The sequence below is a fragment of the Argopecten irradians genome, chromosome 2 (genome assembly GCF_041381155.1).
Source record: "Argopecten irradians isolate NY chromosome 2, Ai_NY, whole genome shotgun sequence".
Classification (NCBI taxonomy): Eukaryota; Metazoa; Mollusca; class Bivalvia; order Pectinida; family Pectinidae; genus Argopecten; species Argopecten irradians.
The window spans coordinates 60,045,814-60,062,749 of record NC_091135.1 but is presented as its reverse complement, the minus strand read 5'-3'; the positions used below and the strand labels follow the sequence as shown (position 1 = coordinate 60,062,749).

At 31.5% G+C, this 16,936-nt stretch overlaps 2 protein-coding genes across 4 annotated transcripts; one reads left to right on the top strand and one right to left on the bottom strand.

The window, feature by feature from the left end:
* Positions 1-3,738: 3,738 nt before the first annotated feature.
* On the bottom strand, positions 3,739-8,065 carry LOC138317042 (uncharacterized). Of its 2 annotated transcripts, XM_069258670.1 has the most exons (5): positions 7,221-8,065; positions 5,212-5,361; positions 4,675-4,837; positions 4,388-4,448; positions 3,739-3,899 (listed from the first exon to the last, which is right to left on the bottom strand). In XM_069258670.1, the coding sequence occupies exons 2-5, from the start codon at positions 5,359-5,361 to the stop codon at positions 3,875-3,877; spliced, it is 399 nt and encodes a 132-aa protein (XP_069114771.1). In that variant the 5' UTR covers positions 7,221-8,065; the 3' UTR covers positions 3,739-3,874. The 2 variants fall into 2 exon arrangements, with proteins under 2 accessions (XP_069114771.1, XP_069114770.1); XM_069258669.1 differs by lacking the exon at positions 7,221-8,065 and having other exon boundaries at positions 5,212-5,593.
* A 5,572-nt stretch (positions 8,066-13,637) lies between these two features.
* LOC138316109 (uncharacterized) lies at positions 13,638-15,949 on the top strand. 2 transcript variants are annotated; one of them, XM_069257616.1, is made up of 4 exons: positions 13,638-13,841; positions 14,525-14,684; positions 15,074-15,134; positions 15,546-15,949. In XM_069257616.1, the coding sequence occupies exons 1-4, from the start codon at positions 13,695-13,697 to the stop codon at positions 15,580-15,582; spliced, it is 405 nt and encodes a 134-aa protein (XP_069113717.1). In that variant the 5' UTR covers positions 13,638-13,694; the 3' UTR covers positions 15,583-15,949. The 2 variants fall into 2 exon arrangements, with proteins under 2 accessions (XP_069113717.1, XP_069113716.1); XM_069257615.1 differs by having other exon boundaries at positions 15,543-15,949.
* The last annotated feature ends 987 nt before the right edge of the window (positions 15,950-16,936 follow it).

Here is a 16,936-nt window from a genome sequence, read left to right as displayed (position 1 = left end):
TTGGTTTGGTGAATTTTGGTAATTAACTTATTATGATGTCCGTAAATGAAGTAGAACATGCTTTCCCTACCTTGTAAAGGTTGCCTTGCTAGTCTAGAGGACAGATGCTACTATGCTACTATGTGTTGGTTCTGTGGCTTTCTATCCTTAATATAAAACTACCAGGTAATCACTCTTAATGTTAAAATGTAGTTAGTCATTTGTAGATATAAACATATTGTTTTACACTATAGCTTTTGTTTACTTTTTTTTGTCAAATTTAAATCCAAATATACATTACCTGGCGAATCCGATAGCATTTTCCATTATAAGTCTGCCATAAAAAGCTTGTTTTCTAATTGATAGGGTCGAGTATAATGGGTCATTTTATGATTGATAGTTTTGAGGTCTCAAATCTGGGATCACATGAACAGCTCGTTTAAAAACAACATATGTAATTACATATCCATCAGTGAGATGTTTGCGAACTGACGACGGGTACTGTTCACCGACAGTTAGGAATTAAACGTTACTTTTCACCTGTATATCGGCATTAAAACAATCACGATTTTAAAAACATAGGTCCGTTTTTCTCGACCGCCGAGTTCATACCCTTGATACTTTAATATATATGTATACTGTTGGTTAAACAATTCGTGCCAGGATCCTGTGCTTAAAACTGTTAATACTGATGCTCAATATAAATTAAAATCACATGTTAACATTCAATTGTCACTTCTACTATATAAACTCACCGAAACAAAGAGAAGTCTATGGGAGTATTACTGACACCCAAAACGTGACTACCATAACCTTACTAATGTTGATATGGTAATGTCAATTGATCACCGTCAAAATCGCTGTTTCATCTTGTGGATTAAATCGTCGTTGATAAACGGTTTATCTTACAATGTTAATGAACTATCTTCCTATGGAATCTATGGCCTATATAGATGCCAGAGCTTTGCAGACAATCATCTCATGAAGATTGGATGCAAAGCTTTGGTATTTATATAGACCATAGATTCCATAGGAACACAGCTTAATGCCTAAATAAACTAAAACAACTTTCTACATCTTGGAATATAAATTCTGGAATGAAGTAAGATATCAGAGGTATTGAAATTATTTCTTACTAGAAAAATGTGATGGATTACAAACATTTACCACGTATCCTTTCGATATCCCTCTACTAGAATATTTCACTGACAGGAACTCCAGCGAACAATGCAGCCTCTACTGGATTTTTTACAACATTTTTACGACTTTGGTTGGTATTAATTTCATATGAAATTTTATGAAGTTGTCACGCAGAATTAATTTTGGTTTCTATTAAGGCGGATATGTCGTGTTATACTATAAAGATATACAATACATTTTTGAATACTTGTCTGTCTTTATTGTCTTCTGTTGTTCTACAATGTGCTAGGACGAAAAGGTGCTCTAAGAAAAAAACCTTTTAAAGACAAATAAAATATGGATTGAGAAGGTTTTTGAATTGATCAATTATTTGATATAATTGACAATCAATTTAGCTGAGAGTGTAAATGATAGAGTTGATTGTTCAAACCAGAGACATGTCAGTAAATTGATTTCCTAATGTCAGTTGTACCTGTTTTATTGTGTTTGTGATCATTAGTATACACCAAATCCTATTCACCGCTAACACGGTCAAACTATTTTTAGTTGTCACAAGGGAAATCCTTGGTTGTCAGAAGGAAGTAAGAACTGAACGTTGACCTTTTAGCATGTCATCACCTCCATGGTATCTCACATCATTATCCTCAGCGTTGTCACTAGCCTTTTTTTCTATAAACTTCAATTCTCAATGCACATGCTAAGATTCAATTAAGGATTTAATCTAATCTTGCTTTGGTCGATTTTATTGGGTGATGAATTGAGTTCCTCTTGAAACAAATTAAATGAACTCATGTTCATGTTTAATTTATTTCAAGAAAACTCAATGCATCACCCCATGAAATCGACCGAAGCAAGATTCAAGCCTTATATTTCATTTCGTTTGTATTTGATTTCATTAATTTTAAAAATAGTCTCTGGACTCGTGCAAGTCTACAACGAGAGACAGAGAAAGTAGTCCGTCATAAGAATACGACAAATTGAAATTTAAAGTGCAAATATTACAATTTGTCATACATTTATTAGAAGCAATTATCTTATCAGTATATCCAGATGAAAAATAAAACATTAAAATGGATTTAGAAATGATTGCAAAAATCGTTCGCCAAAGCTGCGGAAGGATAATATCTAGACTATGTGATACGGTTGTATCCCGCTTCGATTCAAATTGGAGAGCCACCGTAACGTGATGGGACCGGCATAGTTCTATTGGTTAGTGTACCCTTTATAGCTTTTCTTATCTTGCTTGTTACAGAGACGTTCTTAGTTTTGACACACGTCACACAGGGGCATGGCCCATTTTATTCTTCTTCGGTACCGCAATGTTGCTCGAATCGAATGGTAAACATGGGTCAGTAAAACGATAAAAGGGCAGAAATTGGTACAATCAAATAATAACTAAACCTTAAAATGTGTATAATATGCTAAATGATTAGGCCTATAACTCACCCCCCCCCCTTCCACAAAAAAGTAAGCTTAACGTTACATGTCTCACACTCCTTCTTTGCTGACGTCATGAACAAAACTAATGATAAAACTACGAAATGAGTGTTCATAGAAATGTTCTTAAAATTTAAATTGTAGAAATCTGTAATATATGTACTTTTTTATAAAACATCACTGTTTAGATCTAGGTCTACAGTAGGCCTAGGCCTAGTAGGAAGCTACGCCTTCTTAGGCAAATAGGCCTAGAATATTTTCTTGCGCGGAGACCGGTGTTAAAAGATACTCAAGTTCATGAGCAAATAAAACAGGATTTTTTAAGTAGTTTCATTGTGTCCAACTTCAAATTGAAATATATGCATATGTATTTGAAATATTTTGTGATGTTGATAATATGATGATAATAACACGAGGTTGGACGCTCAGATTTGTACTGGTAGTTATCGGAATGAGTCGTTGATGTATAGACAAAAGTAAAGTTATTACCATTTTTACCACTGTTATAATTATGAACTAATTTTATTTTGAGCTTGATTTTCACCAGCGTTTACATATATATCCTAATAATTAATTTTCTCTTTGTTTCTGGCTTTCTGATTGGCCTATTCAATTTTTTGCATTCAACGATGAAAAAAAATCTGAGAATGGCGCGGAAACCCGACGTTATCGTGACGTCACAATAGAAACATTGACGTTGCGTATCGGTTTGGAAAAAATAATCCCTTTGAAAAAATCAATGGAATCGTACGTGTAAACGTATTTCATTTTATAAAGTAGACTGGAAAAATTAATTATAAGCATTGAAGTCACTATTTTTTTTTATTTCATCGGGGTATGAAATGAATTTTGTTTGCAAACTTTTGTGAGAATCCGCTACGCGGATTCACACAGTTTGCAAACAAAATGTCTTTCATACCCCGATGAAATTAAAAAAATAGTGACTTCAATGCTTAAATATTACTTCCCTTAGTATTAAGATTTATTCTTTAAACTGTTACTTCATTATTATAGCTATCTTTAACTTAGTATGTATGGTAATAATTATGAATGGCCCTTTCCACGTATTTTTTTCAATGGCGTTCGTGTTCACATTTGTATCTTCATATCTTGGTTTGTTTTCCTAGGATATAGCATCGTTTGTCACTTCAGCTTGGTTAATATTTAAATACAAAAACAACAGAAGTTTAACAGGTTTAATCAAAAGATTATTTTATATCATAAGGCACTACATGATAATACAGCTGGTCTGCTAGCTTTTAATCTCCTCCTGATGTCACTGCAAGATTACATCTACTAGCCTTAAATCTTTTTATCGCTATGCAGGAGGTTGTGTCTCTGATCTGTAGAGAAAACATAGTAAATATTAAATACAAATTGCTTTGATCCTTGAACAATTTTGCACCTTATATAAAGTAGAAAATATACACATTCAACATATCTGGTACATAACGATATGACAATTGGTTCGCGATGACCGAGTGATTAAGGTGTGCCAACATATTACTGTTAACCCTCTACCTCTGGCATTTAAGTTCGAATATTCATCCCATATTACCGTAAACCACTGGTTTTGAGTTCGAATTTATCCCATGATGGACAGTTGCCAGATACTGCTTCGTTTTTTTCTACCTCTTTAATCTGGAACGACTTTAAATGACCTTGACTGCTAATAGGACTTAGATTAGATACAAAGGTAACATCGATGTCAACGAACATCAGATTTACATTACATAACAACAAGGTGCGACATTATGGATATTACTAAATTCTGCCTTATATCAGCTTGAGGTAATGTATAGAAACTTTTGTACATGACGTAAATACTTACAGACAATCCTTCTTGTATTCGTCATCCAAAGAGAACTCCCGAACTTGAAGAAATCCATCGCCTATGATCAAATACAACACAACAACAACATAACAATAACTTAATTTAAGGTTAAAGTAATGTGTGAAAAGATGGTCTTGTATCTTGACTTCTGATGTAAGTACACCTGTTGATATTTCCAAGAAAGGGGCGTATGGGAAATTCAAACACAAATATATGTTAATAATAATCTGAATCGCACACTTTTATGACATAAAACTTGACGAAAATAAAAAAAAAACTAATACCATTTCTGTCGAGTTGTTGAATGATTTTGTTTTCATATTCAGCGAAGTTCAGTTCAGGGTTAAATTCTGTGATGTAGGTTTGCCATTCCATTCGACTGATGACGTCATCTTTATCAGTGTCGTACTCTCTAACGTCACACGGGAGAGTCATTATATTCTCAATCTATAGAATGATAGTTGGAAGATTTAGAGTCAATCGACTTTTTGACAAAGCAAGTATCACATACATATTTCTAGTTAAATAAAAAAAATATACATAATTTACTCTTCTAAATGTATTAAAGTGGACACTGTTGAATACATGAAGTCAATATCAGTATCTTATTATGGCATACAGTAATATAAATGGAAGTAGTTATGATAATGATACGAGACAATTTGCTCTTTTAATAAAAATACAGTTATTATTATTTTCATTGAAATACTTCATGATCTTTTTTCAAGTGCTAACTCCAATTCATTTACAGTTCTTTGAATTTGTTAAAAGATGCATCAAGGTAAACAGGAAAGTCCTTCGATATATTTGTTTGTACTTACCGATCGGCGGCGACGGCCGCCGTTTGTTGATGTTTTTTTCTTAAATATCACCTTTACTTTTACTTTTGTTTTTGTTTTTCTAGCATCTGTTTCAGAAGTAATTACCATGAACACAACAAATAACAACAACCATACTCCAATCGACCTCATCTGTAAAATAGTATTTAATACACGAAATAAGTGGGAGGCCATTGATAATAGGATAATAATGCTAATATTGTAAGGTAAGAACAATATGTCAGGATTTTACAACTTAATTTGATTGTTACCTTAAATGATATTATCCTCATTGACAATGATTGAAAATGAAAAGCGACCGCAATTAGATGCTTTTCAATGGTTTTGGCTATAGTTGATAATAAATGATTTGATGGGCCTCTACATGAAGAAAGATAGCAGTGATGATTAATGTTGAAATATCGAGAAATCACAGCGGAATCAAATTTTAACCTGCGGTTTGAATAGAAGCAAAACAAAACGGACATAGAATCACAGTTATCATCACAGAATAATTTGTATGTTTGAAGATAAGATTACGTAGATCGATTACAATGTAAAATTATCTCAATCTCCAATGGCCATTGCCGTACGCGACAGGAATAGAGAGAACGTTAGCGTATGAAAGAAATATATTTTTAGTCTTATCATAGCTTTTGTATGTATCGGTATATTAAATTTTGTTTGTTTGATTAATTAACGTCCTATTAACAGCTATGGTCATGTAAGGACGGCCTCCCATGTATGCGGTGTGTTGCGTGTATGTTGTGCGAGGTGCGTGATTTGGGAGACTGCGGTATATTCATGTTGTGTCTTCTTGTATAGTGGAACTGTTGCCCTTTTTATAGTGCTATATCACTGAAGCATGCCGCCGAAGACACCAAGCAACAGACCCCACCCGGTCACATTATACTGACAACGGGCGAACCAGTCGTCCCACTCCCTGTATGCTGAGCGCTAAGCAGGAGCAGAAACTACCACTTTTATAGACTTTGGTGTGTCTCGACTAGGGGGACAGAACCCAGAGCCTTCCTCACAGGGGCGAACGCTCAACTCAAGGCCAAAAGTGAGGCGGTGCCAAGGCAGGCATTAGGAAAGATAAAGTCAGTTAGGAAGAAGAGAAAATATAAGATCCTAAATTTAGTCGCCTTTTACGATCATGCAATAGGGGCAGCAGGTACAATTCTAACGCCCTACCTGCAGGGCATATTAAAACAGTTAAAGTATGGGATTGAGTGATATATCAAGTTTCCGCCTCGGGAAATAGACAAGTCCCGGGAAACCAGAAACTTGCTATATCCCTCAACCCCATACTTTAACTGTATAATATACGCTTAATGTGAATCACTTACCCGACATCGCAACAATAACTGTTTTATTCAACATTACAAGCTGATACAGTTTATGTCCATAATAATTGCTCTCGTTTTTCTCTAGGCTATTACTTAATGACGACTGATGTATTAATTGTTTGGCACTGTATTTTTATTAGGCATCAAGTCCAATGTCCAGTATTTAAGATAGGGCGACAACTTGTTACTACACAGATCTGTAGTAAATATCATATAAGTCGCAGGTTTCGTCAATGGTTCTTGGACAGTTTTTATGCTAACTATAACCAAGTAATTTGTCAGTAATGTCATTTTTGTTGAAAATTAGCTTCTATTCTGACAATTCCATAAAATTCAAGTAAAATCGATACTAATGCACTTGTGTTCTATATAACCAAACCTAATCTATGGACTGTTCTGTTTATAATCAAAGTTATCTACCTAGCAAAATGCTAAGACAAAATTATTTAAATTTTAGACTTCTCAATTATTGACTCGACATTACAAGTATTTCCATATTACAAGATAAATTTGGTGACGGCGATAGTGCTAAAGTGAGATAACTCTTTACAAAAAAAATCGTATCCTCAAAGAGCCTTAACTGAGACAGCGGTAACTGTTAGCAATAATATCTGTTAGGAACAAGATATACATAAATTATGATAACGTGTGGATACTTACGTTGTGGTTTTTTCTCTGTGTAGTCTTCTGACTGAGTTAAGATGAGTTGATGCCATATCAACATTAGGTTGGATCTTTTATAGTTTTTGATACGGAAATCGAACGAAAAATGGTCAAAATCCTATCCTGTTCTGCAGCTGCTGTGATGCATGATGATAAAAGAGATTTCATGTCATCATAAAGAATCCGAACTTAAAATGAAAAAGTTCAAGGAAGTTCCGTTAAAAACAACAGAGCTTAGCGACATTTTACCGTGCTATGATTGATGTGCCTTTCTTTACACTTCAATTCATTGCTATTTTGGGAACATGACATTCTAAAGTCAAAAATCATAAAGTAACCATTATCTTTCCTGTCAAAAATGCTCTTTCATTTAAAAACATCAGGCCATCAGGTGGAATGCATACTTGCAATCAAATTGTTTTTGCTTCAAAACCTTTTTTTTTCAAAATGAAATGTAAATCAACCTAAATATTGTTAGTGATGTGTTTTCATATCAAACGTAATTAATTTCTCCAGACAGTTGACCGATCACAGAAGTGAGCTAGCCGGGATAATTGTTAATACTTTGCTGAGAAGTGATACGGTCGTAACCATGACCTAATTTTTACCTTTCAGATAAGTGTTTAAAATGATTGAACATCTGTATACAGTGTCGTCTGAAGGCTGAACACTGAACATTAGTACCGTATTTGTCATATCAGTAAATGTTTACTTTTATCTACAACAGTTTATGTTATATATACATGTTTACTTTTATCTACAACAGTTCATGTTATATATACATGTTTACTTTTATCTACAACAGTTTATGTTATATATACATGTTTACTTTTATCTACAACAGTTTATCTTATATAAACATGTTTACTTTTATCTACAACAGTTTATGTTATATATACATGTTTACTTTTATCTACAACAGTTTATGTTATATATACATGTTTACTTTTATCTACAACAGTTTATGTTATATATACATGTTTACTTTTATCTACAACAGTTTATGTTATATATACATGTTTACTTTTATCTACAACAGTTTATGTTATATATACATGTTTACTTTTTACCTACAACAGTTTATGTTATATATACATGTTTTACTTTTATCTGCAACAGTTTATGTTATATATACATGTTTACTTTTATCTACAACAGTTTATGTTATATATACATGTTTACTTTTATCTACAACAGTTTATTTATCTACAACAGTTTATGTTATATATACATGTTTACTTTTATCTACAACAGTTTATGTTATATATACATGTTTACTTTTATCTACAACAGTTTATGTTATATATACATGTTTACTTTTATCTACAACAGTTTATGTTATATATACATGTTTACTTTTATCTACAACAGTTTATGTTATATATACATGTTTACTTTTATCTACAACAGTTTATGTTATATATACATGTTTACTTTTATCTACAACAGTTTATGTTATATATACATTTGTTTACTTTATATACATGTTTACTATCACAACAGTTTATGTTATATATACATGTTTACTTTTATCTACAACAGTTTATGTTATAAACATGTTTACTTTTATCTACAACAGTTTATGTTATATATACATGTTTACTTTTATCTACAACAGTTTATGTTATATATACATGTTTACTTTTATCTACAACAGTTTATGTTTATATACATGTTTACTTTTATCTACAACAGTTTATGTTTATATATACATGTTTACTTTTATCTACAACAGTTTATGTTATATATATACATGTTTACTTTTATCTACAACAGTTTATGTTATATATACATGTTTACTTTTATCTACAACAGTTTATGTTATATATACATGTTTACTTTTATCTACAACAGTTTATGTTATATATACATGTTTACTTTTATCTACAACAGTTTATGTTATATATACATGTTTACTTTTATCTACAACAGTTTATGTTATATATACATGTTTACTTTTATCTACAACAGTTTATGTTTATATATACATGTTTATTTATTTATGTTTACATGTTTTACTTTTATCTACAACAGTTTATGTTATATATACATGTTTACTTTTATCTACAACAGTTTATGTTATATATACATGTTTACTTTTATCTACAACAGTTTATGTTATATATACATGTTTACTTTTATCTACAACAGTTTATGTTATATATACATGTTTACTTTTATCTACAACAGTTTATGTTATATATACATGTTTACTTTTATCTACAACAGTTTATGTTATATATACATGTTTACTTTTATCTACAACAGTTTATGTTATATATACATGTTTACTTTTATCTACAACAGTTTATGTTATATATACATGTTTACTTTTATCTACAACAGTTTATGTTATATATACATGTTTACTTTTATCTACAACAGTTTATGTTATATATACATGTTTACTTTTATCTACAACAGTTTATGTTATATATACATGTTTACTTTTATCTACAACAGTTTATGTTATATATACATGTTTACTTTTATCTGCAACAGTTTATGTTATATATACACATGTTTACTTTTATCTACAACAGTTTATGTTATATATACATGTTTACTTTAAATCTACAACAGTTTATGTTATATATACATGTTTACTTATATCTACAACAGTTTATGTTATATATACATGTTTACTTTTATCTACAACAGTTTATGTTATATATACATGTTTACTTTTATCTACAACAGTTTATGTTATATATACATGTTTACTTTTATCTACAACAGTTTATGTTATATATACATGTTTACTTTTATCTACAACAGTTTATGTTATATATACATGTTTACTTTTATCTACAACAGTTTATGTTATATATACATGTTTACTTTTATCTACAACAGTTTATGTTATATATACATGTTTACTTTTATCTACAACAGTTTATGTTATATATACATGTTTACTTTTATCTACAACAGTTTATGTTATAACTACATGTATTTAGTGTCATACATAACAACATGTTTACTTTTATCTACAACATTTTATGTTATATATACATGTTTACTTTTATCTACAACAGTTTATGTTATATATACATGTTTACTTTAAATCTACAACAGTTTATGTTATATATACATGTTTACTTTTATCTGCAACAGTTTATGTTATATATACATGTTTACTTTTATCTACAACAGTTTATGTTATATATACATGTATATGTTTATCCTTTTTCCCTTTAAAATACAAAAACAAAATAATCATTTTCATTAGACATAGTGTTATCGTAGTACTATCGTTGGTGTTTTGTATCTTGATAGCAGTATCATTGAAATTGAGTCTACCTACAGATTTTACATAATTATTAAGAGATCGGTTATAAAAATTGGTGCTCGTGTGGATGCGCTGAATATTCGTTTTCCGCAAATACATAACATTTTTAACATATATAAAATTTTCTTTATTTTTTATATATATATATTTCTTCTGAATTATATATGACATGATATCTGTGTTAATACCTAATCTGTAAAGTAAATTATAGTATGTGAAGTTATACTTGTTTTCCAGTACAAGGGCAACCTGGGCCAGGCACCTTTAAACTAATCTCAGACGGAGTTTTTACTTAATTATATAATTTTACATACGTGGATTGAGTAAAGAGTCTGTCTAAGAAAGTTTTATGGTGCCGGGCCCAGGTTCTCCGATATTGAAACGGAGTAATTTCCTATTGATTAATCATGGGTTTGAATAATTCTGAGAAGACACATGCACATCTTTTAATAAATGTTGCTCAAAAGTTGCCTGCTAAAGGTAGTAACGTGTAAAGCTCATACCATCCAGTGAAATACAAAAAAAAAAAAAAAAAAAAAAAGGTTTGTGGAAAATAAAATGCGCCATTATCGGATTATGAAAGATATAGTCCACTCAGAAAGTAAAATTCAGTATGAAAGCAAAGAAAATATAGAAAGCTTTAAATACAGCTTAAAGGCCCTTTACCTTTCGGAAATGGCTTTTAATTTTTATGATGGGAATGTAAAACGAGATCAATAATTTTGTAGAGTCGCAAAAGTTATTAACTTACCGTTATAACTACACTCATCATCTTCTTAAAAAAATAATTAAAATAAATAAAATCTTAATTTTCCTAATGCTGGTCGTCTTATGTTTGCCGCCTTCGTCCTAAATACCGCGCGGTAGTTGAATATTACTGCGTCAGACGGAAAAACAGCGAAATGAATCTCCACAGTTATCATATATTACGCAGGAAACCTTGCATTTGTTTGGTGTTGTTACCTCATCTTAGGCCATCGATATGTATTATCTTATGTTATTAGTGTTTTCAAGAAACCTTTAAATTTTGCCCCGGAAAGGCAGTGGACCTTTAAAGCATTTTGGTTCAAAATTAAGTCTTCTATATCTGGCATGCATATGCCACATACAGAATTACGCGTGTATTGTCTGTAACGTCTCGATTTACATTCAATGGTAAAACCTATTTGACAAAAGCCAATAAGTACAAATGCATCTCTGTGCGATTGCTCCCATGTATGTTGTAATGGTAGAAAGAAATTAACCAAATATCGGTATTAAACATATGAATTGTATCGTCTAATAGGAGACAGAAACAATTCCGCTAGAATAACATACTAATGCAATTGGTTTAAACAATATTTTATTCAATTCAATAACGATACAGTACAATATACATGTTATAAAAGGTTGGATTCAGAAACAAGTGCAATTACATTAATCCGTCTCTCTACATATAACACATGAGCAATAGGGCAGTACTGATTATTTCTAACAGTTAACAGGGCTTATCATAAGTGATTTCGTAGGAAAAAGAAAGGGTGCAGGGATTTGGTAAAAAAAATGGTGTTTATTTTTCAACCAATAAAACCACAGATTTGTTGAGAAATCAGTTATAGTTTGATCATAAGTAAAACTATCACGGGTATGAGTATATAACCAATATACGAATAAAGACAAGATTTATTTTGAGATTAACAGTAAAGTAGTACTGATGGATACATGTGTGTTTTTCTACTTGAAACGGTTCGAGCTACTGATAAAATTTGGAACCTTATAAAAATATTTACATTGTACTGATCGGGCAATATAAGGGGTTACTATAGAGTATTTGTTAACATCATAGTTATGGAGTAGGTTTCTAAAACATATTATTTTTGTTTGTTGGTAATTTGGACAGTGGAGAAGCGAGGACTAAGTACAAGATCGCGGTGATATAGATGAGAGTTTAGGGAACTGCAATACATTGTGAATCTGGCCATGTCTTGTTTTACAATAATAGTAGTGAGGGACAGTTGGGATATCGGTATTAAGGAAGTTTTTGAAAAGGTAATCGATGGATTAAATTTCATAATGTCCAGAAGCAAGTTCTAAAGGTTGACAGAAGAAGGTAGAAAGGAATCTTAGTAAAGGTTAGTACGGCATGCAGGTTGACAAAAAGATTCGGCTCCCCTTGTGCTGTATGAGTGAATATTATGATGACGAACTAATGCAATTGTATTTATGTTATTACTGTTTTGGCTGCTATCATACATTTCAAATATGTGTCGTAAATAGGCTAGTTATGGAACCGTTATTCTCAAGCGAGGAAAGTCCGCTTTTCAGGCTCCAGTGAATTTTAAGTGATGACTACTTTCAGTTAATTCATCATAGGTTCTTGTGACACTTCCTCTATAGCCACGGTTACAATCTTCATCTGACCGTAGCTGATCTTATATCACCATTCATCACAGACAATAATACGTTTTCCAAATAGGATGCGCTTTTGACAAGTTTTCTGTGAAGTTCCGCAAATAAACCTATAAGTATCGACCTGAACTATTATTCGGACATCAACACATTGGCATTGACTTTGAAGACCTTATCATAACTGAGAGGTAAGTTGTTTTATTACATGTGGATATTTTTGTGTTAATCCTAATAATTCTGTCATATCATGTCTTTACAGGCTTTGATAGCATCACGTTCTATATATAAAGACAAAAGAACGACAAAATAGTTCGGACTACTTTTGTACCAGACTTTATAGTGTAGGTAGGTTTCCAGAAAATCCTATCAAATGCATGAACATGCATTGTTTTGAATTCAATCGTAGCAAAATATCAAAAGGTACAATTTAAAGCTGCTACTTCTTTCTAAGACTAATAACTGATGACAAGGACCAGAAAATGGATGTGAGAGAAGACTTAAATTGGGCAGTGAAATGATTTTTTTTATCTATTTGGAATACCGTTGGTTATGTGGCAAGGCTTGTTATGTTAGTATTATGTCTTATAATTTATACTTCCGTTAAGTTTTATTTTTTGTTACGTGTTCGCATTACAATGTGTTCGCATGTGTGTTGCAATTGTGTCTCGACAGAAAAGAAAAATCACATAATATGTCTTTTCATTAACTGTGGTGTTGGGATCGATTAGAGTAAATGTTTTTATAGTTTTACATAAACCGTTTTGAAATACAACCTTCACTGACTGTTTTAGATGAAGTCGATAGGGGTATGGCTGTTGTTGATTGTGGTGATGGTGGTAGTAACTACTGAAACTGATGCATGGAGAAAGAGGAGGAAGACTGTCACCAAGATTAAATTAAAGTATAAGAAGATAGTTAAGCAGCGTACGAGTCGCTCTGTAAGTATAACTCATCCTCTTGCGGCACCAGTGATCCTCGCTTGTTTGCTTTAAATGTTTCTTAATTACATAGCTACAAAAATAATAAATATACACATAAATAAGTGAAGGGATATTATCTATTTTATATATGAAGGCTGACCCCGTGACCCCAACCTTGGCAGCCTTCAACTCTATATATCTAGAAAATAAACAATGTTTTGTTTTTGTGAGTGAAAAATAAATAAATAAAAGTTGTTCCAATATTCTGGTAACGTTTCCCTGATAATTTTTTGGACGTTCTAACCTGGTTTGGCCAGGGTTATTATACTGTAATATACCACGAATTACTGTAAACAGCCTCTCTTTCGCGTGCGAGCTACTTTGCGAATTTCGTTTAAAGTTTATTTCCGCGAATTAGCATTTGCATCAATGTTATTGATAGGAATTTCCAGTCCATTTTCAAATACACGATTGTTAATCTTTGTGAACTTGTTTTGAAGAAAGACTTCCAATACCATTTAAAATGATCAACAAGACAACACTGAAAATTTAATCGTATTTTAGAAATTTAAATAGAATACTAGTGAATAAAGTTTAATGCTAAGTTGATACAGAAAATATCTTGTATATACAATTGATATCTTTAACGAATTATCTCCATTTGCGAACCCTAAACAAATGCTGTTCAACTTATTCCATAGGTTGAGAATATTGTAACCCTTCCGTGTGACGTCAGAGAGTTCGACATTGATAAAGATCGTGTCATCAGCAGACTAGAATGGCAGGCATATATGTCCGAGTTGAACCCAGGACTGAATACCGAGTATGAGGATTTGATCATCCACCAACTCGATACAAATGGTAATCTAAAATATCATCGTTTATTAAAATGTTAATCTAAATATTATTACTATCTGTCTTCCCTATAGACTCCATGGTCTGGTTGTAAAAATGTAATCAGTATTATATCAGTGAATAACCTTATTTTTAAATTTTACTTTTTGTACGGTAATAATTTGTAGATTTTCCAGGTTTGAACTAACCAAGTGTCAGGAATATATTATTTCCCTTGGAGATTTTAACGATGGTGTTTATATCGCCCGGCCGAGAATAGCCTACGACACTTGCAATTATTATCAAAATGAAGTTTCTTGGGAATCTATGGTAACTACGAAAAACATTTGACACACACAATGTGCTGCTGCAATGAGATGAACTCTAAATGTCAGTGACTATTGTTTTCTTTACAGGAGACGGAATTCTCCAGGTAGAGGAGTTATCGTCGGATACGGAATATAGAAAGGACTGTCTGTAAGTATCACGTGTTGTTTAGTTCCTTTTGTCTGATAGCTGGACAGGTTAACAATCGGACATGTACATCCTTTTAGAATCATGTTACTGGGTTATTTCATCAATATGTTTGTTTATAAATTCTTAAATATCGTATGTTTTGCTTATCCCCTCAAATTAATTTGTGTGACTAGTAATGGTTACATAAAAAAGTCATATATTAAATAAATATTATGAATACAGAAAATTGCCATGAAAATAATTCTTTGAGCTTAATCAAAATAAAATAAATGCAAGTTTCAACCGTTACGCTAGTATACCGTAATTTTCCCTACATTTGAAGGTCATTACTTAAAAACAATAAATGTATGTCATATTAAATATTGGTGGTTTTTGTTTTGTTTTTTTTTTGTTTTGTTTACTTTACAGCAGTGATACATCAATTAATCACGAATACACCATAAACTAGCATCACGTTGGCAGATACGCGAGGTTTGTTATGAAGAAACTCGTAATCAAGACTGCAGTATCAGGACAATTCAAATAAGACATAATCAGATGAAACAAGAATACGTACCAAGATAGTGTAAACATTGAAATTAATTTGCGGTTCTGACGGAACGATGTACATTTATCTTCATTATTATCATTTTTATTAATGATTATTATTAAAAATTAAAAAAATCTGAATGTCTGAAAGTGTAAGAGTTTTATTCAGAGATAAACCTTGCACAATCACTTCTTCAGAATATTGAGAAAGTGATTTGTCTTCAGAAAGATTTTACTATTTAACATACCTGTATTGATTACATTTTGATAAAGGGAGCAAACTCGTTACAGCTTATAGACACTCTGTACATCCAACATAAATACGTTATACCACATTTTTTTTATTGTTGTTATGTACAAATTCTAACCGGATGCAACAAATGTCCTCCCAATATAATGGTATCGTAACAATGACATGAATCAAGTGCAACCCTCTGATAGCAGTAAAACACAAACCTAGTATCACTATGAAGTAGAGTTAAAAAGTCCGACCCCTGTTATGTAGTTCAAACGTCTCAGTATTAAACACGTACTCTTTATTCTTATTTACAATACTTACAATACATGTGTGTATACAAAGATCCATCTGAAGAACAATAACATTGTCAGCAATAGTTACTCAGTAAGATAATCTTATACAAAATACATTACGGTACAAGGCACGATCGCATCTGAAATCTAGTGAAGATGGTGATATTTCCTTTGTCAAAATATTAAGATACATGGACCGTCGCTTTTAAACTTATTATTTTAATAGGTTTTGTAGATTTTAAATGATTGAACGTGAATAAAATAGTAGGAAACGCTTTAATGTATTTGAAAGATACAGCAAGAATTACAAAACCTAAATGTGACGTCAAATACAGAGTTGTCTCTCCTATTCTACTGCAAGCACTGTAAAATTGTAACAAAGTTGGTTTGCTATGTATCCGACGTCGGTCTGTTTATTGCTTTCTTCATAAAACCACAATATGTATTTTTCAACGGATTTTTGTCACCGATAAGGTGTTCAGTATACAAAAGAAAAGTATCTAAATCTGTCACAAATACAGAAACTATACAACTTTTGATTGTTTTTCACTTTTTAAATTTAAGGATTGTTATTGAAAATATAACTTTCTATATATATGATAACCACATTTATGATAAATATTAGCAGATGTGAAACCCACAAAATGTAATATGTAATCCATACTAAGTATGAGCTCAGAAAATAACTCATTATTCAATAACATAACCCGTTATGGTTTCAGGTGTATGGCCATGGACAGCTC